Here is a 24,068-nt window from a genome sequence, read left to right as displayed (position 1 = left end):
AGGCCAAAACATAAACAGAAATTCCAGCCCAGAATGGAAACTTCAAAGGAACTGGCTGTAGCATTGTTATCAGAGAAGCCAGTATTTCAACTTAGCATATTTCCTAATTCTCTAATGACATATTATGGTCATTTTATGATTTAGTACAGTAAAAATATTACATATAGCACCTTTAACAGCAATATAAATGTCATAATATGTTTAACTTTTAGTTTAATTTTGCAAATTTAAAATTGCTGTAAGGTTTATCGCTGTCTTTTGATTGTACATTGTTTGAGGGTATGTCAATTGCATATCTTGCACAGTTATATTTGACAACTTTTTTTACCGTCGTTTTCAACGAGAATTCAAACTGCCCACGGGCCACATCATTAAACGGCAAGCTTCTGTACAGGCTTTTGTTCCCTAATGCCAAAAAGGGTGCATACACAACAAAACCATTACAGCCAGAGGTAACATACTGTAAGTTTTAATAAACAAATTAATAAATAAATCCGACATAGTGGCCTGCAGCATCAGGAAACTCCCTCCGTATACGCTGAACAACACATGAACGGATGACCACCCTGACCTTCTTGCCCAGATAGCCCCAGCACCAGCTGACAAAACTCCTGTATGCCAGATATCTGTAACACCTGATTAAAAATATTTTAAATGTCAGTTCTGCAAAGGCTTTGTGATAATGTTGCATTATTCTGTTTATACTTATTTTTCGAAAACAAATATTGTATTTATATTGTTATTTTGTAAAAAAAAAAAAAAAAAGTTCTGTCCAGTTCAATGTAGCCGTCTTTTCTATCTAATATTTAGAAATACCATTTTTTTAAATGAGTCATGTAGCTCCTAAAAGTACATGCACTGTATTTATTTATTTTTTTGCAATTATTGCAACATCAGATGCTACACAGTATGGTCAAGGAATTCTTACCGTTCTATTCCTCTGAGTCTCAAAGGACCATAATCAGCTCTGTAAATGTTGAGTGCATTCTGAAGAGAATACACATTTAAACAAACAGGTTCTAGGCCAGGGTGATGGGTCATACAGTTTGGAGGGACAGGTACCTACTTCATTCTTTTTACAACCTATTTAGAAGGTCAATATGGTGAAAAGGTTTGATTAAAATCTGTGTTTATATATATATAATTACATATTGAGCTCTTTTTAAACCTACCACAAGCCTTTCCAGGCAGCATATGTTTTCTTGTTCAGTGGGCATCATGACACAATTGCCACAGGTGCACCTATCAATTATTTATTGCAGTTCATTTGGATATTGTCAATTTTGAATTTTTCAAAAGATACATTTATTTGGTCGTCGCCATTAATTTACATAAACTATCAGACATAAAACATCCTTTAATTACATTACAATGCTGTCATGTTATCAACTACACTGCACTTCGAATATCTCTGTACATCTTACATCAGACCAGAACATGATAAAGTGTTGCCACTAACCATTGAATTTGCCACAGAAAAAAAAACAAAAAACTTTTAACCATTGGCAAATGAAAAAACAATGTAAGTACATAAACCACAGTGTCTTTGGTAACACAACAACAACAAATAATAATAGTTTTATAACTATATACAAATAATAGATTTAAGCAAGTGCGAACAATTACCACGCTGAAACAGACTGTTGCAATCGTTGTGGTTGTGTTGGTTCATTTTCTTCTGCTTCGTGATCTCGGGCTCAAACATATACGGCTCTGTTACAGCGCTTGCCATCTCAAGCATCAAAAAACACATGACATGTACTGTGATGGTGGGCCTGGATACTATTTTTCTGGTGCAATGAAGTTAGCCAATCACAGCAGTGGGCGTTTACTTCAGTTTTTTTAAAGGGCGCCCTCAAAACAGTGTGTTTTTGACAGAGAGTGAAATTGAGGATGGAAAATGATCATTTTTACAAATATTTGACCTTTTTGGTGCAAAAAACTTTTAAAATCATTATAAGCTAACCTCGAGGAACCACTTTAATATTAATGTTCCCTTTGTTAAGGGTTTAAAAAGGGATTTATTAATGGCTAATAATTCATTTACATATGCATTCTAAATCATTGACGTGTTTATAAGAACATAAAAAGGGTGACTATCATGCATATCTCATGTTATGAAAGCTTAATAACACTTATTCAACATTACTAACCTATATAAATGTACCTTAGTGTAAAGTGGACAATTATGAAGAATGTATTAAGAAGTTGCCAACATTATTAACGTACATGAAAATATGAAGAAATGTATTTATTAACCATTTATAACACGTGAGTTAAATGCTCACTATTTGGCAAGTGTTGCATAAAAGTTGCCCTTTTTTCTTCATGTTGTTTTAACTTATTATGCATTTTTATATGACTTTGTAGTCATTAATGAATCACTTAATTAACCCTTAACAAAGGGAACATTAATGTGCAATCTATTTCTTACAACAAAAACTCTAATGCTTTAAAAAAAAGGAATGGGACACCAAAGTGTAGTATATTCATGGAATATGCCATAAACCATCATACCGCCCAACACTACTTCGAAGTAGGACTGATGAGGCAATGCAAAGAGGTCTTAAAAACTCTTAATTCTTATGTTTGGTGCCTTGAAAGATCAAAATCAAAATCATTCTTAACATCTGTTGTCCAGCTAACAATGATCATGTCTTTAGTTCTTTTTGTTAAAACTTGTTAGTTATTCCTCAGATATTAGGGCTTTTTGTGTCAAAGCATGGTCTGACTTTCAAGGACTCGTGTTCGTGTTGATGTCGCGAGGAGCGCCATTGTTAGGAAACAAGCTCTTTAAATGTGCTAAAATCTTCAGCCCCCAAAGGTAGCACACACACCTCTCTTTGTGATGCAGCAATACTGAGGAATATTGAGCCAAGGTGCCAACCACTTGACAGTGCCTTTCAGATGGCCCTGCACAAAGACTTCTCTCACAGCATGAGCCAACAATGGCTGAGACAGAGTTTTTTGCTGTGCTAATGTGAGCCGAACTGTCATGCAGATCTACGTACAACTGCTACTCTCCACCCCGAAGCAAAACCACTTTTGTTTTAAACGCGTAGCTTTGGGGGTAATTCAGCTAATTGCCTGACAGGTTCTCACTCTAAGGAAGATTAGGAAGTCTTTGCTGGCTTCTGCGGTGACTTAGCGCTGCAACAATTTGTACTAATTAGAATCAGAATCAGAATGAGCTTTAATGCCAAGTGTGCTCATGTACACAAGGAATTTATTTATTTATTTTGGTGATAGGAGAAACAAGCAAGTACAAACAGAACATTACAGTGAAACACAGAATATAAAACAAGGTAAGAGTATAAATAAACATACAAATAATAGGACATATAACAGAATGGCATATGTAAATGTACAAGTGGTAATGTATGTGTAAGGTAGGGGAATGTACAGTTATTGAATGAGTGAATTTACATATATACATAACATATTTCTACATTATTGCACTATGGGGAGTCCTGAAGGCAGTTTAATTGTTCATGTGGTAAATGGCCTGAGGGTAAAAATTGTTCCTGTGCCTGTTGGTTCTGGTGCTGAGTGCTCTGTAGCACTGGCCAGAGGTCAACAGTACAAAGAGTGAGTGGGCAGGGTGTGTGGGGTCCAGAGTGATTCTACCTGCAGGTTTCCTTACTCTGGAGATGTACAGGTCTTGGAGGGTGGGCAGGGGGGTACCAGTAATCCTCTCAGCAGTCCTGATTGTCCGTTCTAGTCTCCTTCTGTCTGATTTGGTGGCTGAACCAAACCAGAGAGTTATAGATGTACACAGGACAGACTCAGTGATGGCTGAGTAGAACTGTATCAGCAGCTCCAGTGGCAGGTTGAACTTCCTCATCTATGAGTCTATGTGGGTGTCCCACTTCAGGTCCTGTGATATGATAGAGCCCAGGAACCTGAATGACTCCACTACTGCCACAGTGATGTTCAGGATGGTGAGGCGGGGAGTGTTGGGGGATTTCTCATGGAGTCCACTATCATCTCCACTGTTTTAAGCGTGTTCAGCTCAAGGTTGTTGTGACCGCACCAGACAGCCAGCTGTTCAACATCCCGTCTGTATGCAGACTCGTCACCATCATGGATAAGGCCAATGACCGTGGTGTCATCTGCGAATTTTAGGAGCTTTGCAGTGCAGTCATTCATGTACAGGAAGAAGAGCAGTGGAGAGAAAACACATCCCTGAGGAGTACCAGTGCTAATAGTGAGGGTCCCGGATGTGACTTTCCCCAGTCTCAATAGCTGCTGCCTGTCTGTAAGAAAGCTATTGATCCACCAACAGATTGTGGTTGGCACGGAGAGCTGGGGATTCATTGAATTAGGATTATTAGCAAAATTAGGATCCATAGAAAAAAAACCCCGTGCTAATAAGGGATTGGCTAAGCATCTTAACTTTATTACTGGTTTGTGGCGTGCTGATAATAACACAACAATGGTAGATGCATAAGAAGGGAGTTGGGGAGAGGAAATGGTGCTTTGTTAATTTTAGAGATTTTCATGGAGATTACCTCAATCCACCTGTAAATTTAATGAAGTAGTTTATGGAAACTCCAAATGTTCCATCCTTTTGTTAGCTTTTTTGAATCAATAAAGCAACAATCGAGGTTTCAGTGAGTCACTTACAATGAAAGTGAATGGGGGCAAATTGTGGAGGATTTAAAGGCAGAAATGTGAAGCTTATAATGTAAAAGCACTTACATTAATTCTTCTGTTAAAGCTGTTTCAATGGCCATTTTTTTATTTTTTATTTTTTATTTTATTTTTTCGGTGGGCTACTAAATTACAGGGTTACGGTGTTATGTTGTCCTGGCAACAAAGATGTAAAATTGGATATTATTTTACACAGATAATGTTAGTAAGTGTTTTTATTACACTAAAATCATGTTAACATACATATTGTGTAAGTCTTGTGGCTATACCTTTGAAAAAGTGAGCACGGATTGGCCCCATTGACTTCCATTGTAAGTGTCTCAATGTAACCAAGATTTTTTCTTTAAATAAAGGAGGAACGAGCCCAAATTAATAATTAATTAATCACCATTATGTCAGAAATGCTGTCGATTGAGCTTAACTTGTATTGAACCCCGAAATATAACAATTAAAACAAGTGACAACTTACCCCACAAAACAATTTGACAACCCTGCCCCACCAGACATTTATGAAAAATACCATTGATTTTTTCATAAATATCCATCAGAGGACTTTGAATGCGTCACCTCGTCACTCGAACTACTTTAGTACTGCTTTTTGCCATTTGATTTTTTTAAATAAATTATTTTGTTTAAAATTATCTGCTTTTTACGTATATTTATTTTGTTAAGAAATGGTTAGGGTTAAGGGTGGAATTAGTGGCTTATAAATATCTACATGTATAATAATATATATTAATACAAATTATAACCACTGCACATACTGTATATACGCCTGTTACGTGTTTATATTGTTTGTATTGTAGTATTTTTACATTTTAAAGCTGTAAATACATTGATGCATTAGATGATTTTAATATGTTAATTTTGAACTTTTCAGTGTCTATCCAAGCGTACAAAAAATTTACACTTAAATGTTACGTGCAAATATCTACAAATAATAATGGGATTAGGCTGGATAAAAAAAATACCAATGTTCAATAACCAGGTAAAATTTGAATCAATGTATAACAATAACAGAATAAAAAAGTTATATCATTTATTGTTCTGTTATCATAACATTATGAAAAACATCCTTTTCCTGAGAATACAGTTCAACCTTTCAATTAAAAAAATAACTTTGTTAAATAGTTTTAGAGAACAGACTTCACAAAAATGAAACAAACATGTGAAACCACTACTAAAGGAAACACACATTTGTGTCATTTGACTTTAGAGTTTTAAAAAAATAATAATAAAAATGTTAGATCTGCACCATCATTTACAACACAACAAGCACAAAGTGTAAAATAGTTTAATTTCAGAAGTAATGGTTTGACCACTGGAAGTACAAGTTTTCAACATTCCTAAAATGTTTCATGACAATCAATCAAGTTTCAAGCTAACGGTTGTGTACTTTGCGTGTCCACTGGTTTCTTCCAGATGCCCCATGTAAATAAAGTCCAGATGCCTCCAGGGCACGAGCATTAGCACCTCATTAAAGTAACACCTTCCTCTAGCTGCAGGGGTGGACACCAGGGAGGACGACCCAAGGTGGAGGACCCCACGGGGCAGATCCTCCCCTGCTGGGGACAGCGAGATATCTCACACCTCCCCAGGGAAGGTTTTATGTTGCTGTTCACTCACCAGGGTGTGAAGAGACACTCGTGGACACAGCTACTGTTTAACAGCAGGAGTCTTTGTTTATTCTTCAGCAGGGGAGAGGACGCACTGCATCCTCTACTACACTTTAAAAAAAAACTGCCAGCTGTGGTTGCCAGAATAATTATGTAAAAATGACAGTACAATGTAAACAATTTTACATAACCTGTACATTTTAATATTTAAAACTTGTTTTTACGGTATATTTTAAGGTGCAGTACCGTCGTTTATATTATTAAATGATAAACTTGATATTAACTTTCTGAAACTGCAAAAATCTGCTTTTCACTTTATAATGTATTTTTAATCACCGTAGTAATTACAGAAGGGCACATGATGATATGAATAACTGTCTGGTTTGGTTCAGCCACCAAATCAGACAGAAGGAGACTACAATGGACAGTCGGGACTGCTGAGAGGATTATTGGTGCCCACCTGCCCACCTGCAAGACCTGTACATCTCCAGAGTGAGGAAACGTGCAAGTAGAATCACTCTGGACCCCACACACCCTGCCCACTCACTTTCTGAATTGTTGACCTCTGGCCAGTGCTACAGAGCACTCAGCACCTGAACCGTCAGGCACAGGAACAGTTTTTACCCTCAGGCCATTTACCGCATGAACAATTAAACTGCTTTCAGGACTCCCATAGTGCAATAATGTATAAATATGTCATGTACATATGTAAATTCACTCATATATAATTCAATAACTGTACATACCCCTACCTTACACATATTACCACTTGCACATGTACATACGCCATTTTTTTTTTTTTTTTTTTTGTATGTCTGTTTATACTCTTACCTTGTTTTATATTCTGTGTCTCACTGTAATGTTCTGTGTGCACTTGCTTGTTTCTCCTACCACCAAAAAAAAAAAAAAAAAATGAATCCTAGTGTACTTGAGCACACTTGGCAATAAAGCTCATTCTGAATCTGATTTTGAATATGGAGTTCATCAATAGAGACCCTTCTAGAGCAATGACCAATAACCATGTACAGACAGTGCTCAGTGTCACTCACACAAACACTAAACACCATCAGGGTAACATTAAATAATGCAGTAAACATTAACTAAAATATATCAAATGTAACTCAGAACACCCCAATGTATGTAACTGATATTAAAAATAAGAAGAAACAGAACTATTCCCATGAAATATAATGAAATGTGATGGGTCACGCAGGGGATTCTGGGAACGCCCGATTACAGTTTTGTTTTGTTTTTTACCATAATTTTAACAATTTACTGTATAAAGTACATGTACTCTCTTGTTAATATAACATAATATACATTTTTACTGTTAATTATATGGTAAAATCATAATTTTTACATCTAAAAAATTTAATTTTTACATCATTGTCATGTATTACATGTATTGTCTTTTTAAATATACAAAAAAAAAAAAATTACGTATATTTTATGGTAACTACACGTTAACCAATGTACGTTTTTTACTGTAGCATTTTTACAGTCTTTTACCATTAAAATTACAGACATTTTTTTTATGTTTCTATCTGCACTCACTCAGAATGACTTTACAGCTTGTGTTAATGCAGATAAACAACATTGTTCTATATTGTATATTGCACGAAATTCTTTACAGTTTTAAAAAGAAGGTTAGAAGAAGTGGTCATGCAGTATTTAAAAAAAAAAAAAAAAAAAAAAAAAATCCAATGCCAGCATCTAGAGGACAGGGTGGGTGATATAATGCAGATGTGTATGTAGAACAGGGCTAGTTGGGACACATTTTACTCCAGTGAACATTTTTCTGGGTATTTATTTATTTATTTATTCTATTTTATTTTTTTGAAAGTAAATTTCCATATAGAAAAACTATGTCCTTATCATTATTTAACCCCAAATCATAACAAAGAAAATATGAATTTATATTTGAATAGAAAATTAAGCTTTTTTTTTTTTTTTTTTTTTTTTTTTTTTTATTTTTTTTTTGCATTTTGACAATATTTTCAGGACACTTAAGCACATTTTACTTCCCAATTTGCATTGCCGTAACACGTCTGTTCATTTTACTTTTACTTATCCCATTGTTTCAGTGATGATTCTCATTACCGCAACACAGTTTTACTGTATTACAAAAATTAATGAACAAATAAATAAACTCAGCAAAAAAGAAATGTGCTCTCACTTTCAGCTGCTTTTATTTTCAGCAAACTTAACATGTGTAAATATTTGTATGAAAATAAAAAGATTCAACAGCTAAGCCATAAACTGAACAAATTCACAGACGTGTGACTAACAGAAATGGAATAATGTGTCCCTGGACAAAGGGGGGGTCAAAATCAAAAGTAACAGTCATTATCTGGTGTGGCCACCAGCTGCATTAAGTACTGCAGTGCATCTCCTCCTCATGGACTGCACCAGATTTGCCAGTTCTTGCTGTGAGATGTTACCCCACTCTTCCACCAAGGCACTTGCAAGTTCCCGGACATTTCTGGGGGGATTGGCCCTAGCCCTCACCCTCCGATCCAACAGGTCCAAGACGTGCTCAATGGGATTGAGATCCGGGCTCTTCGCTGGCCATGGCATAACACTGATATTCCTGTCTTGCAGAAAATCACACACAGAATGAGCAGTATGGCTGGTGGCATTGTCATGCTGGAGGGTCATGTCAGGATGAGCCTGCAGGAAGGGTACCACATGAGGGAGGAGGATGTCTTCCCTGTAATGCACAGCATTGAGATTGCCTGCAATGACAACAAACTCAGTCCGATGATGCTGTGATACACCGGCCCAGACCATGACGGACCCTCCACCTCCAAATCAATCCCACTCCATAATACAGGCCTCGGTGTAACGCTAATTCCTTCGATGATAAACGCAAGTCTGACTATCACCCCTGGTGAGACAAAACCGCGACTCCGAAGAGCACTTTTTGCCAGTCCTGTCTAGTCCAGCGAAGGTGGGTTTGTGCCCATAGGCGACATTGTTGCCGGTGATGTCTGGTAAGAACCTGTCTTACAACAGGTCTACAAGCCCTCAGGGAACGCAGAGCTGAGGCAATGTCGAGGGACCGACAGGCCAAGTTGAAATCCAGGGCTCGGAGGGTCCAGGTGGGGTTGGAGGGCTGAAAGTTCCCCTTGCCTGCTCAGGAGAACTAAGGGTGGGTATAAGGGTGGGAACCATCTCCAGGTCCAACTGCTTAGGCGTTGCTGTGACGTGGCATGGAGCAGGCCGAGGCGTTGCTGTGACGTGGCATGGAGCAGGCCGAGGCGTTGCTGTGACGTGGCATGGAGCAGGCCGAGGCATTGCTGTGACGTGGCATGGAGCAGGCCGAGGCGTTGCTGTGACGTGGCATGGAGCAGGCCGAGGCGTTGCTGTGACGTGGCATGGAGCAGGCCGAGGCGTTGCTGTGACGTGGCATGGAGCAGGCCGAGGCGTTGCTGTGACGTGGCATGGAGCAGGCCGAGGCGTTGCTGTGACGTGGCATGGAGCTGACTCTTGCGTGGCTGTGACATGGCATGGAGCTGACTCTGGCGTGGCTGCTATATGGCATGGAGCAGGCCGAGGCGTTGCTGTGTCGTGGCATGGAGCAGGCCGAGGCGTTGCTGTGACGTGGCATGGAGCAGGCCGAGGCGTTGCTGTGACGTGGCATGGAGCAGGCCGAGGCGTTGCTGTGATGTGGCATGGAGCAGGCCGAGGCATTGCTGTGACGTGGCATGGAGCAGGCCAAGGCGTTGCTGTGACGTGGCATGGAGCAGGCCGAGGCGTTGCTGTGACGTGGCATGGAGCAGGCCGAGGCGTTGCTGTGACGTGGCATGGAGCTGACTCTGGCGTGGCTGTGACATGGCATGGAGCTGACTCTTGCGTGGCTGTGACATGGCATGGAGCTGACTCTGGCGTGGCTGCTATATGGCATGGAGCAGGCCGAGGCGTTGCTGCGACGTGGCATGGAGCAGGCCGAGGCGTTGCTGTGACGTGGCATGGAGCAGGCCGAGGTGTTGCTGTGATGTGGCATGGAGCAGGCCGAGGCGTTGCTGTGACATGGCATGGAGCAGGCAGAGGCGTTGCTGTGACGTGGCATGGAGCAGGCCGAGGCGTTGCTGTGACGTGGTATGGTGCAGACCAAGGCGTTGCTGTGACGTGGCATGGAGCAAAAGATGGTGCTAGATCAGCGACCATGATGAGGAACTCTGGCTCGGCGGCGGCCATGCTGTGGAACTCTGGCTCGGCGGCGGCCATGCCGTGGAACTCTGCCTCGGCGGCGGCCTCCCCCACAATGAACGTGGAACCAATGATCTGTAGGGCAAGGACAATATATTGAGCCAGGCTGAGGGAACTGGGACCACCAGGCATCAAGGAGGAGATCGGCTCACATAATCCCACCCGAAAAATGTCCTTGAGGGCGACCACATTAAAATCCACCTGGCTGGCCAGAGTGCAAAAGTCCTCTACATAATCCTCCAGGGGACGATTCCCCTGACGTAGCCATATGAGCCGAACTGCTGGGTTCATTATTCAGTCAAGTATTCTGTAACGATGCTGGCACTGGCAATGACAAAGACGATGACGTAAAGATGAGAGAGTGCAGTTTATTTACAAGTGAAACCAAAACCCTAACTATAAACGTGAAACATGAACTTGACTTGACATAAACATAGCATGGCATGGCTTGACTTGGCTAGGAGCAAAACACATCCACATACATTCAGTACTTGACAACTAGACAATGCAAGCATGAGGGCTTAAATACAAGACATGGGAGAACATAAACCAATGAACAAACAGAAATCTAACAAGATAATTAAACAATAAACCAATGAAAACATGACACATGAACATGGGGGGAAAACAGGAATCACATGACAAGGGAAACAGGAACTAAACATTTCAAAATAAAAGACATGAGTCAACAAAACACACATGACAAATATAATAATTTCCATATTTTTTCAGAGTTGCAGTAAAAAGAATATTATAGTGACCATCTTCTTTTTTTGCATTGCAGCAATGAGAAAATCGTAACGATCACTTTTTACACATTATGGTAATGAGATGTAGGGGGTAAAATGTGTGTAGCTGTCATGAAAATTATGTCACAATGTAAAAACTCGTAATGGCCCTAAAAACAGGCTTAAATGTTTTTAATGCAAAATATTACTTCTAATTTGTTTCTTTTGATGTTGGAGTAAAAAGGAAAAGGACATTTTCTTTACCGGTTTTGTGAGAATCACCCATGCACATACCTTAAAATGTTGGCTACAAAAAAGTTATTGAACATTTCCACATTAATTGCCCATGAAAAAACATACAGTTCATCAAACACACTTTGACCTTTGTGACAACATGCCCCACAATATGGTGTAAATTGTCACAATGGAACAAACATTGGGGGGCACATGTCCATCCCCACCACGAACACAAAACCAAAATTTACACCTGCATTAAACAGCAGAGTAAAGGCTTTTCAGCTAAATGTAAAAAGTAATACAGTGTATATATATCTATAGCACAAAATGATTTATGAAATGGCAAAAAAAAATTTGTAAGGTTAATGGTCTATCGAGTTTTAAATCAACAAAATCTTCTTCCCTACCCTAAACCTTGAACCTAAACCTAACCGATAATGTCAGAAAAACACAATTTGCTAAAGTATCCATGTAATTTTGTGGTGCTTCTGAATCTTTAGCTCTATCAGTTGAGCTACAGCACATTGGATCACACTCAAAAAACCTTGTAAAAGTAGTTGATTATGTAATACAAATGGTAAAATGTATCACTTTACAAGTCATTTGCTATAGTAAAAGTGTTTTGATTTCATAAGATAGCATTGTGTGAAGAACAGGGCAAAAACTGATAACTTGTCATTTCACTTGTGATTTGTGTGAAGTGAATATAAGTCATTGTTTGTTATAGTGCATCTACTGTTTATTTCACCAGGAAACTGCCACAATATGTACATAAAGCCATGTAAAAATCAGTTTGCAAAAATTTAGATGACTTAATGTATTTTAATTCAACTTTAAGGTGAATTTAATGTATTGTTAAATTCATCACTTGCAATTGGGCACACTTTAGCTAGATTCAATTATAAGCCTGTATGTGATAGGGACCAGGGCAGTCACAAACAGAATCACACCGTAGAGAAGGAATGGCATTCCAAAAAGATGTTTATTTTGTTGGAGGTGCAAAATGTGCAAATAAATAGTGTTTAAATAGTGTATAACAGTCTAAAAACTAGACCCGTTTTTGGTAATAAGAGCAGTGCCTACTCCCCGCCCTAAACAATGGAGGCCAGAGTATATTGAGCCAAAGTCTTTCAAGCAAATGTCGGCCATCTTTGGAACGCTCTCGGGAGGCTATTTCCAGTCATGACAGTGCAGCTCCAGAGCTTCTTGGTTGGGCATTCCAGTTTCTCCCATTCATTTAAATAGAAGTGAACCATCTCTGCTAAATAGTCTGTGATTGCGCTCAAGCAGCATTAGCAACCTTGTCCATGTGCTCAAACACTGGTCATCCATCTTGTCTATCCCCCAAGTGGCGGCTGGCTTAAATAGAAAAATGTCCCGCCTTTTCTAATTGGAACATACCATGAAGTTTATCTTAAAATTAACTCTCACCCCTCCATTCTTAAATACAATATAATTGAATAAATACATAAGAACAAAAGATAAATGAGAGTTAAAAAGAACACCAATAAATAGGATGGATAAAACATTTGCAAAATAAAACCGCAAAAAATATGGCAAAATGGTGAGTAAAACAATAAAGTCCTTTGAACACAATAAAATCCCATGATGGGAGACTGCTCCACAGGCTCACCATCACACTGTATCATAATGACATTGGTAATTATTTCCGTGACAACAAATATTATGATTGTCATCTATTTAAATTCAATTTTAATTAATTGATGAGCCAAAGCCCCTCCTGGCTGCCAGACCACATCAAGTTATCAAAGATAACGATCTCCAAACGCTAATCACACAATGTTTTTGTGCTGAAGTCTTGACGTAAGTGATGAATGATGTGCAGATTCCCACTGAGTGAAACAAAGCCAGGACTCCTGTCTCACCTTGTCATGCAGCATGTTTGGACTAGAGTCTTAAAAGAAGGTGTCAAAGTGTGCCTCTCAGCTGTAAGAAGCTTGGCTCTGGATCAGCAGGACCCTCGATCACACACATATAATCACATTACACTGTAGCAGACCTATGGGGCTCTCAGATACTACCCACTGGGACCTGGGAAATTTCTATATATATATATATATATATATATATATATATATATATATATATATATATATATACACACACACACACACACACAATATACATATATACAGTATACTGTATACTCTGTATACTTATAACTTATAACTAAAATAACAATAATCAATTACAAAACAGAAATTAATTCATATTGATATAGGGAATAGGTTAGTAACATAATTAAAATGTTAGATGTATAGTGTGGCAAGTGCACAAGGGTAATAATGTAGCTTTTGCTGCAGCTGCAACTTTTCTTTATTCAGTAAACCACACCACTCCAAACAACAATTATAGCTACATAGAGTAATATAGAAATACAGTGTTATACAGAAATATAAAGTGCATGACCAAAGTTCAGTCATGCAACTCTATGTAGCACAAGCTGATAGGTTCTTTGAAATTGTTATCTGTTAGCCAAGCGGCTTGCTCACATGTGACATATTAAGCCAATCAGCTCACATGGTGTAAGCTGATTGGTCCTCTGACATGCTACTGGGGACACAACCAGCTTCAGTCTCTTTGTCTAACATTTAAATTGATACATTTTGCAGGTGGGCCAGTTTCACTGCAGCACTGTGAGAGTTTTTCTCTCAAACCCACCTCCACCCCAACTCCACAGGTCTAGATCTGCTACAGTTTTTTGTAATCTGTTTTTGTTTAGCAGCATACCATACATGCTCAATGCAACATTTCTTGCATTTTGTCAAATTGTGCAGCAGCAGCAGCATGTCCACATGCATTTTCAAGCAGTAGCAAGTCTCCATACTTGCTCTGCAGCAGCAGAAGCATAGCAGATCTAGTCCGCCAAGACCAATAGTCTTTCAATATGTTATACCCCCATTAACATGCTAAATCTTTCCGAGAGTCTTCACGACTGAAATCAAGGTTGTCTTTTTTAAATGATATTACTATTTTTTTTAAACTTGTCCATTTTACTTATGTCTGTGTTTGTGTAGATAGAGTTAAGACTTAATAACTGTCATGTTGTGTAACAACCAAGTTAAAGGTATTGAAATATGTTCCTTTGACCTTGAATACATGTGAGTGTACACAACTTAAACGTAAATAATAATAAAACAGTTTTAAAACATATGCTTTCAAGGTAATATACATATATACTCATATATACACACACACACACACACACACACACACACACACACACCGATCAGCCACAACATAAAAAACACCTGCCTAATATCATGTAGGTCCCCCTCATGCCGCCAAAACAGCTCTGACCTGTCGAGGCATGGACTCTACAAGACCTCTGAAGGTGTCCTGTGGTATCTGGCACTAAGACGTTAGCAGCAGATCCTTTAAGTCCTGTAAGTTGCGATGTGGGGCCTCCATGGATCAGACTTGTTGGTCCAGCACATCCCATAGATGCTCAATCAGATTGAGATCTGGGGAATTTGGAGGCCAAGTCAACATCTTGAACTCTTTGTTATGTTCCTTAAACCATTTCTGAACAATTTTTGCAGTGTGGCAGGGCGCATTTCCTGCTGAAATAGGCCACTGCCATCAGGGAATGAAGGGGTGTATGTGGTCTGCAACAATCCTTAAGTAGGTGGAACATGTCAAAGGAACATCCACATGAATGCCAGGACCCAAGGTTTCCCAGTAGAACATTGCCCAGGGCATCACACTGCTTCCTCTGGCCTGCCTTCTTCCCATAGTGCATCCTGCTGCCATCTCTTCCCCAGGTAAACGACACACACGCACCCGGCCGTCCACATGATCTAAAAGAAAATGTGATTCATCAGACCAGGCCATCTTCTTCCATTGCTTCATTGTCCAGTTCTGACGCTCACGTGCCCATTGTTGCCACTTTCGGCGGTGGACAGGGGTCAGCGTGGGCACTTGGACTGGTCTGCGGCTACGCAGCCCCATACGCAACAAGCTGCGATGCACTGTGTGTTCTGACACCTTTCTATCATGGCCAGAATAAAGTTTTTCAGCAATTTGTGCTACAGTAGCTCTTCTGTGGGATCGGACCAGATGGGCTAGCCTTCACTCCCCACATGCATCAATGAGCCTGTCGCCGGTTCACCAGTTCACCGGTTATCCTTCCTTGGACCACTTTTGGTAGGTACTAACCACTGCATTCCGGGAACACCCCACAAGACCTGCCATTTTGGAGATGCTCTGACACAGTCGTCTAGCCATCACAATTTGGCCCTTGTCAAAGTCACTCAGATCCTTACGCTTGCCCATTTTTCCTGCTTCCAACACATGAAATTAAAGAACTGACTGTTCACTTGCTGCCTAATATATCCCACCCCTTGACAGGTGCCACTGTAACGAAATAATCAATGTTATTCACTTCACATGTCAGTGGTTTTAATGTTGTGGCTGATCAGTATATATATATATATATATATATATATATATATATATATATATATATATAACTTTTTTTTTTTTTTTTTTTTTTTTTTTTCAGGGTTACTTCTATTGACCTGGACAAAATGTGCCTTTTCATAAAAATGTCAAAATATCTGATTATTTTTAAAACATCGCATAGTCTGTGAGCAAGCCGAAGGTGACTGTGGCAAGGAACACAAAACTCCATGAGATGTTTGTTAATGGAGAAAAATAACCTTGGGAGAAACCAGGCTCACTATGGGGGCCAGTTCCCCTCTGGCTAAACAACATGAATATAATGCCAATATTAGTTATTTATGTGCACTGCAAGTCAGTTTTTAAAATTAGTAAACTAAGTGTTAAGGGCCAGTGTTTAAACAAAGATTGTGAATGAACTGTAAGATTAATGACTAATGACTTTGAAGTCCAACCTGGATTAACTGCAGAAGTTCACATTGATGCATTGTCCTTTGTTAATTGGCTGATGAAGGCTTTTGTTGGCAAATAATTAAAAGTTTATGTATTCCATTTTAAGAGTGTAGTCCATCATTAGACCAAGGTGATGCAGGCAGAGATCAGTGAGGTGCATCGCAGTTCAACCAGCAGGTCATTTCTGTGAGGTCTATCCTAAATCCAAGGTTCAGGCAGGGTGTGTGTGTGTGTGTGTGAACTGCTTGGGAGAGACTTATTTTTTTCCAACCCCAGACTCTGTGACTTTTGGAGTGTGTATTGATCATACTTTGTTGTTTTTGGATTCAGTGCTGTGTGCCTGACTGAGTAAGATCCTACTAGTTGTAAGCTTGCCTGCATTTTATTCTGCTATTCTTATTTTGTTTTCAAGTGTGGGCAGATTAGTTATGTGGGTGGATTAGTAGGGAGGTGGGTGCCTATTAATTTGGATGTAATTGTTTTCTCCTGTTTAAGGCAGTGAGGGAGTTAGTGTATATTTATTGTAAATGTTTTTTCTTTTTTTTTTCTTTTTCTTTCTTTCTTTTTTTTTTTTTTGGAAAGCACTGGGGCTGGAGATAAAAAAAATAAAATAAAAAAAAATGTCTCTTTCCTGTCTCATACCACACCATTTCTTAATTTTGTTACTCGCCACCCTCAGGCTTTAAACTGAGAGCGTAACAGAAATTTAGAAATGGTGTGGTGTGAGACAGCAAAGAGACATTTTTTTGAGGTTGAAATAGGGAAACAAATCGAATAATATTAGCATTGATGCCATTCAACTTAAAGCATATTTACAGAACATGAGAATTGTTTCTGGTTCCGGCAGACCTAACTAATGCAGCATAACTATGGTATGAGGGATAAATTAGGTGTATGCCTGGCTAAATAGATGAGTCAGTAGTCTAGATTTAAACTGAGTGAGTGTGTCTGTGTCCCAAACAGTGTTAGGAAGACTATTCTATATTTTGGAGCCAAATATGAAAAGGATCTACCTCCTTTTGTGGATTTTGATATTCTAGGTACTATTAACAGGCCAGAATTTTGTGATCGTAATAAATGTGATGGAATATAGCTTAATAGAAGGTCACTTAAAAACTGTGGAGCTAGACCATTCAAAGCTTTGTGAGTAATTAATAGAATTTTAAAATTAATATGAAATTTAACAGGTAGCCAATGTAACGATGATAAAATAGGGCTAATATGAACATGTGTGTCATGTCAAAAAGTCAATGCCTACATTTTCACCTTTTCTGATCATGAAGTAGCTACTAGATAGCCAGCTAGCTATCACCTGGGAGTGCATTTGAAGTGAGAAATTTCAACTCAGTTTTTCCCACCTCCGACTTCATGCTGAACTCCACCTGTGGTTACTCTGCTAGGACACCTGCGTGAACTTGAGTGTAACTGACTTGATATATCCGCTAAAAATCACCTTGACAGCAGTTGTTTAAAGGTGAATGCAAAGTGGCTTATTGAAAATAAGTCTAGCACCATTTGTTAGCAGATTAATTGAGGTGAAATTGTAGCAGTGCACACATTAAGGTTGTTTCAAGGTAAAGTTTAGTAAATTATTACATTTGCAAATACAGCGTGGAAAGATAACAATTTAATGTTGTACCCACTGATGCTTTTACAGTCTAAGATTCTGTGGTTATGGTCATTAAGGTTTTCTTTAGCTGTATTGTGAATGCAGGGCGATGGAAGCAAGTATATATTTTTGTTTGTGGAAGAGCTTATATCTGACCCTGGATCAGGGACTGGTACATACAGTACGTGACCTCCAGTTCATCAGCCTGTTGATGGGCGGCCTTGAATCGAACCATGTGTACAAGATTGCTTTAAAGTCAGTACAGCCTTAACATCAGATTCATGTTTTGGACTTTCACTGAGCAGAATTCTGTGTTCAATCATAATATGATTTCACGCTCATTATAATAATATGGTTTTCATATGAACTACAGCAGTGCTTCTCAACTGGTTATACTTCAGAGAGCAGATTTTACATTGGGCAGCAAGTGGTGAACTAATGCAGTGCCAAAATGATTTAGTGGTCAAAAGCAAACAAACATTTTCTCAAAATCAAACATTTAAATGTATTTATATTACAATGAACTGCAGAGGCCCAACAGTAGTATGCAAAATTAATATCATGGCATAGGTTGATAGGAAACGCTAGGAAAAACTGACAATTTTGTAAATGCATAAACAACAGTAGAAGTGTGATTTATGGATTGCATTGCTTTCTTTTGAAAAATTGAACTGGCTGGTCTTTAATTTCTGAAAGTTTCTTGAATATCAATGGTTTCATGCTCTCAGCAGCTAATAATTCACTGCACAAAACAAACTGCAATACAAACTGTGTTTAGGGAATGCCACACAAACTGTCCATGTTGGCATCTGCCCAATTTCACTTCCAACTACAAAGTAATGGGTGACTTTGCACCAAAATAGAAAAACAGTTTGACGCACATCCTTTGACACCTAGATTAAAAGATGTTGCATGCGTTTTCTCCTCCCTTTTAGCTGATAGACTGATTTCTTTTTGTTTCTTAACTATGTATGATTATATGGTTGTTGCATTATATTTGTTTGGATTTGGCATAGTTTTTGCTATTTGCGACCCTATAAGAACAGACCTGCAATGAATTTTTGGGTCGCAACCCACCAGTTGAGAATCGCTAAGCTAGAGCACATATGCATGAACAGAAATGAAAAAAGGTGGAAAAGTGGTAGAAGATTTCCATGGAAATGTGAAGCACCAATTTGAATCTAAAAATAGCATCATTACCATGACCAGATCCTGAGACCTATTTATGTATTCATTGAGCAAATGAACAATTAAAGAGCACAGATTGGCAGACGAGAGGTGGCAGTCAGCATGGGGTTTGTGTCAACACCGCTGGTGTCTCCTTCACTCTTATCCAGTTGTTGATATCCATTTGAGTGTTCCCCACTGAGATTCATTAATAAAACATGGAAAAAACATATCATCCTTGAGTGCAGAAGATAAAACAAATCAAAGATGTTTCGGTGGAAATGCAGATTACCCCATCTGAATATCATCACGTGTTCCTCGGATGTTCGGTTAGATTTTATTGGCCTTCATTGGGTTTTTTCTTTTGTGGAAGGTGAAGTGTGCAATTTTTGGAAGTTAAAATACTTTCGGCAATCCCAGCTAAATATACAGAGACAACTATAAGTAAGACATTATTAGGCCATTCTTTGTGATGCTATCAAACAATTGATCTGTTTGTTTGAGCATCCCGACAAAGCAACATTGGCTCAAACATTGGTGTGAGTTTGAAATTGGACTACATGTTTTTCTGACCAATGCCAGGTGAGGGAATGTTTAGGAAATCTTTTTTTAAACTTTTTTATTATTATTTTTATTGAATTTTTTTATTGCAATTCCGTTTGGTGGTGCAGAATTTACACACCTTGCCATTAAAGATCAAATCTGAAACCAGAGCAAGTGGTTGGCTGTTGGTGAAACAAAAAACAAAACAAAAAAATTAACGTTCAATTGTGATTTTAATATTCAGAATATTTCTAATTTACAAGCAACTCATTGCATATTGTTAACAGTGACATTTCCAATCTGGCTTTCATTGGGTTTGAAGGGAGGTAGAGGAGATGGGGTAGTTGACCAAGACTTGAGAAAGTATTTTCCTTGAGTTGAAGCTCTGCTCTCCATCAAGACGTGTAGGTCACTTTGAGATGGCATTGAGAGGCTTTAAATATGTTGGCCACATTAGCTCCTGTGTTTCATTAATGCGCTTATATATTGGATGGTGGGCATAGAAGCCCCACTTACACTGCCGTTAGTGAATAGACTACACTTTCCCAAAGTTGATGCCTTCTTGGTTGGGTCCCATCTGCTGCGATTGAAAGGCCTTGAAAAGGGTTTTCTTTTTGTATTGTTCCAATATCCATAGAAGGCACTGGCTCTTGTTGGCAGCTGAGTTCTCTGGGCAGACACACAGGCCCTAGACATCCCCTCCCTTTCTATTCTTGCTTTCTCAGGCCTTTCAGTAAAGCAGGCTTAGGAAAAAGGAGGAATAAAAAAACACTTGCCACATTTGAGGAGGAAGGCCTCAACTGATTTTTTTGTGTGATTGGTTATTTTGTGAGTGTGAAGATTCATACAAATGAATCTTTACATTTGTGTGTGCTTACAGGAACCTCAAGTCCTTGAAGTGGAATATATTCAAAAAGCTGTCATCCAATTAGCATTTTGCATTTAACTTAAAAATTGTTTTTTTTATACCGGTACACCAATGGCCAATACTCCCTCTTGTATTTACACTGATTGTTTATTTGGAATGAATTGCAATCTGTCCAGAAGCTCTGGAACTGGAAGAATCCCCCTTCCATGGTTAGTTGGAGTGTCCCGGCTCATATTCAGATACGACTTATCTGTTCTTCTCAAGCCTTTCTGTTTTCAATGCAAATAATGGTGGCTGTGTTGGAGAATGGCAGTCCTGCCCAGGCACCATCCCTCATTCAAGATCCTTTGTGCTGCACCATTTAAAAAAGCTGTCAAGTTCTTTCTGCTCTTGGCAGGGAAGGCCAAATCTACAGTGCCACAGAAGTGGCAAAAACGAAACTTTTTTTGTTTGCTTGCCATTGTGTAGAGCTGAGTAAAGGGGAATTTTAGCAACAAGTAATTTACTCTTGAGGCTTTTACAGTACGTCGCTTCAGTGATGGTAATTTCCGCCTTTGTAGGTATGAAAGGATAACCATCAATCAGTTGTCAATTGGTCAATTGCCAAAGTGATGAAAAGGAAGGGCTTGAACAATTCCCCCTCTTTGATTACCTAGAGGACTTGGAGTGTGAGGGAAAATGTGGCTGCTGGATAGGTTAAGAGAGCGGATCAGGATTGCAGGTGCAGACTTGGTAAGACTTTAACTCTGTTAGAGTCCCTAATGAAATTGTTAAAACTTACCAACCAAGGGAGTCTTTTTAATCATGTAAGAGGAGAACTGTATTTTTTGTTGACCATCTTTGTGGTTAAATGTCTTGCTACATTATTAGAGCAAATTTTTTTTTTCCTTCTTGAGATGTTATTTGTAAATTCAATTCCAACGAGCCTCCTGTGGTTGTTTTGTTTGTAAGCAACTTTGTAAAGTCTCTTGAAGACATTTAGAAAAATTGTGGATTTTTATGTTCATGCTGAGGTATAGATTATTCAGTTGTGTATTTTACAATTGGATTGTCTAAAGGGATTGCGAGGAAACCTCTGAACTTTCCGACATCTATTCAGGATTCAGTTGTGGAGCTATGGATTTCTGGTGTCTATTTCAGTCCCTCCCTCCAGAGAAGACTGTGTGGAATAAAGAATGTTTATTGTGTAGTCTACGAAGATGTGAAAACATCCTGCCCCCCCATAACCCACCATCCACCCCCTCACAACACACTTCTCATCCACTTCCACCGATATTGATTTTGGTTTACGTCTAGCTTCGTTTGTGGCTGAATGAAAAGGATTACAGGCCACGGAAAAGCACAAGATATTATCAGCTTGTGATCCAGCCCGTGGTTTCCTAGCTACCATATTGTCTATTCTGTTCCGCTATGTGAAAAATGTTGAATATCAACAATGGGTTTCAGTGCTGTATTGTTGAGTTTTGTATGAACTAATCTTGCTTCACTAAAAAAAGACTTACAGCTTGGACAAAAGTCTATAGCCAGTACATTCCTAGATCCCCTTACAAAGAGACAGACACAGTCAGAGAGAAGACACGCTGGGTCTCGACTCGGCTCTGCTTTCGTCCACAAGCAGGTGCCCTGTAGACCCTGCCGAAAGGAAATGCTGGATATCTAAGGGTCTAGGGCCTGCCTGGAAAGGCAGTCAGGCGAAAGCTAAGAGAGAAGGTAAGCTGACTCAGTTGCAATCTCAGAAATTGGTGTCAGTAGTTATTTTTATCTTATGGCATATGTTTGGCCTAGTTAAGAAACTTTGCACTCAGGTGTGTATGCTAGCGTGTATATGTATGTGTGTCAGCCTGTGTATGTGGGATGGCGTGTGAGAAGCTGCCAAAAGGAGCATGCTGGTTGTTTTGATTTGGAGACAGATTGCATATAACTTTGCCATCTGAGATGCAACAAGTCTAGGCAGCATTATGGACATGTGACCCTTGCAAATGGCTCTTATGAGTGTTCTGTCTGTGAATCCACAGCGGTGTGCGAGGTGTGAACACCTGTAAATACACAGATCCATGCTGGTACCTTTATAGCTCCTTGATTTGCAGGTGCCTTGCATGCCCTCTGCCACAGACTAACATTACCTCTCTTGTTGAAAAGATGTGTGTTAATTAAAAGGAATGCTGAGTATATATTTGGATGCTCTTGTGTGGCTTTTGTGTGCTCGTTGGTGTGCCTTAAGGATTAAAGGATGCAACGCAAGAGAGATACATCTTATGGGGGTGGGCAGTGCTGGTTTCAGGGAAGTGTTACCTTGAGTTATGCTACAGATGTTGCAGTTTTTCACATTGACCTCTGTAATATAATTAATTTTGATTTCTATTTATTGCTGGGTTTCCTCGATTAGGTTAAATACATAGTCTTTCTTTGGATGCAGTTTGAGTTGGCCATGGAGTTGAGAAGATCTTGGTGTTTGTTTTTGGAGAATTGCATGTGATGCATGTGTTGATTATTATATTTACATTTATAGGTGTTTTATGCATAGCATGTCTATGAAGTTTTTCAAGGTTTTGAGACTGTTCAACTTTATGCCTTCACTAGTTCATATTAAATGGTCCTCCAGTGTGACATATGTATTCTTAAAATTACAAATATCCCATGCAGTCACATTGAGGTAAAGTTGCATACATAATGAAGAATTAGCAAAATGCAGTTTAACATTATTTTAGATAGAATATAGTATCACATTACAGGACATGCCAACTTCACATAAGTAATTTGTGTCAACTACCCTTTAATCCAAAGTGATTTCAAGGTATAAATTAATTATTGTGCATGGGTTCGCTGTGTATCAAACCCATGACTTTGGTGTTGCTAGCACCATGCTCTACCAGTCAAGGTACAGGAACACTGCTGTAGAAGTGGAGAAGATCTAACGCATTGTACTATTGTTGTACCAATATTTGTTGTTTTTTTAGCCATGCATGAAAGAACTGCATATTTCAAGAATTGCAGGACACTATGGGGTTTGCAGACCACCACCTTACCTACCCCAATACTGCCCCCTCACTCTCTATATGCTACCTGCTCGTCCTTCTAATCTGTGCTTCACCGCCTTGCATCTGAACCCCCCCCCCACCCCCACCCCACCCCATACCCATCATTGTCAGTCAATTATAGGGTTGAACTGAACTAGAAAATCTGGTACAATCTAGCAATTAGTACAAAGGGTTTCCACTGTAGTGTAAAGGCAGGGATGCTGGACCCCCAGCAGCTGTAAAAAATGTCCCTGATTGCCCACAGACACTGGAGTTTAGTGCTGCTTGGGTACACCCTAAAGATGCTGCCTCCTGCCCTTCGGCTCTGAGCGGCAGAGTAGCACATGGCAGGGGTCCTTTTCTGAGATCTCCCTTTGTGCATGTGTGTTTTCACCTCCCCTGCCTCTTCATTATCCATTTCAGCCATTACATGCACTCTAAGTGAGTGAAGGTAACAAAAGAGCAAGTTGTCGGCCGTGCAAGGAAGCAACATCTCTGAAAAGGGAAGAGATGTTAATGTAGTACAGTGATGGTAAGCCTGGC

The 24,068-nt window shown here is 39.3% G+C and overlaps 1 protein-coding gene across 7 annotated transcripts in view; it reads left to right on the top strand.

Annotated features, from left to right (window-relative positions):
* LOC127438736 (uncharacterized) overlaps nt 1-24,068 on the top strand; it is an 80,583-nt gene that overhangs the window by 951 nt on the left and 55,564 nt on the right. Inside the window, exon 3 of one of the 7 annotated variants that reach the window (XM_051694558.1) lies at nt 6,076-7,229. The exons of the other annotated variants lie outside the window; for them this stretch is intronic. Coding sequence (XP_051550518.1) covers nt 6,076-6,123 — 48 coding nt within the window. The 3' untranslated portion in view covers nt 6,124-7,229. Of the gene's footprint in view, nt 1-6,075; nt 7,230-24,068 lie in introns of those variants that run through there. 7 annotated transcript variants of the gene reach the window in all.

This window comes from Myxocyprinus asiaticus, chromosome 50 (assembly GCF_019703515.2).
Source record: "Myxocyprinus asiaticus isolate MX2 ecotype Aquarium Trade chromosome 50, UBuf_Myxa_2, whole genome shotgun sequence".
NCBI classification, from domain to species: domain Eukaryota; kingdom Metazoa; phylum Chordata; class Actinopteri; order Cypriniformes; family Catostomidae; genus Myxocyprinus; species Myxocyprinus asiaticus.
This window is presented reverse-complemented; position numbering and strand designations above follow the sequence as displayed.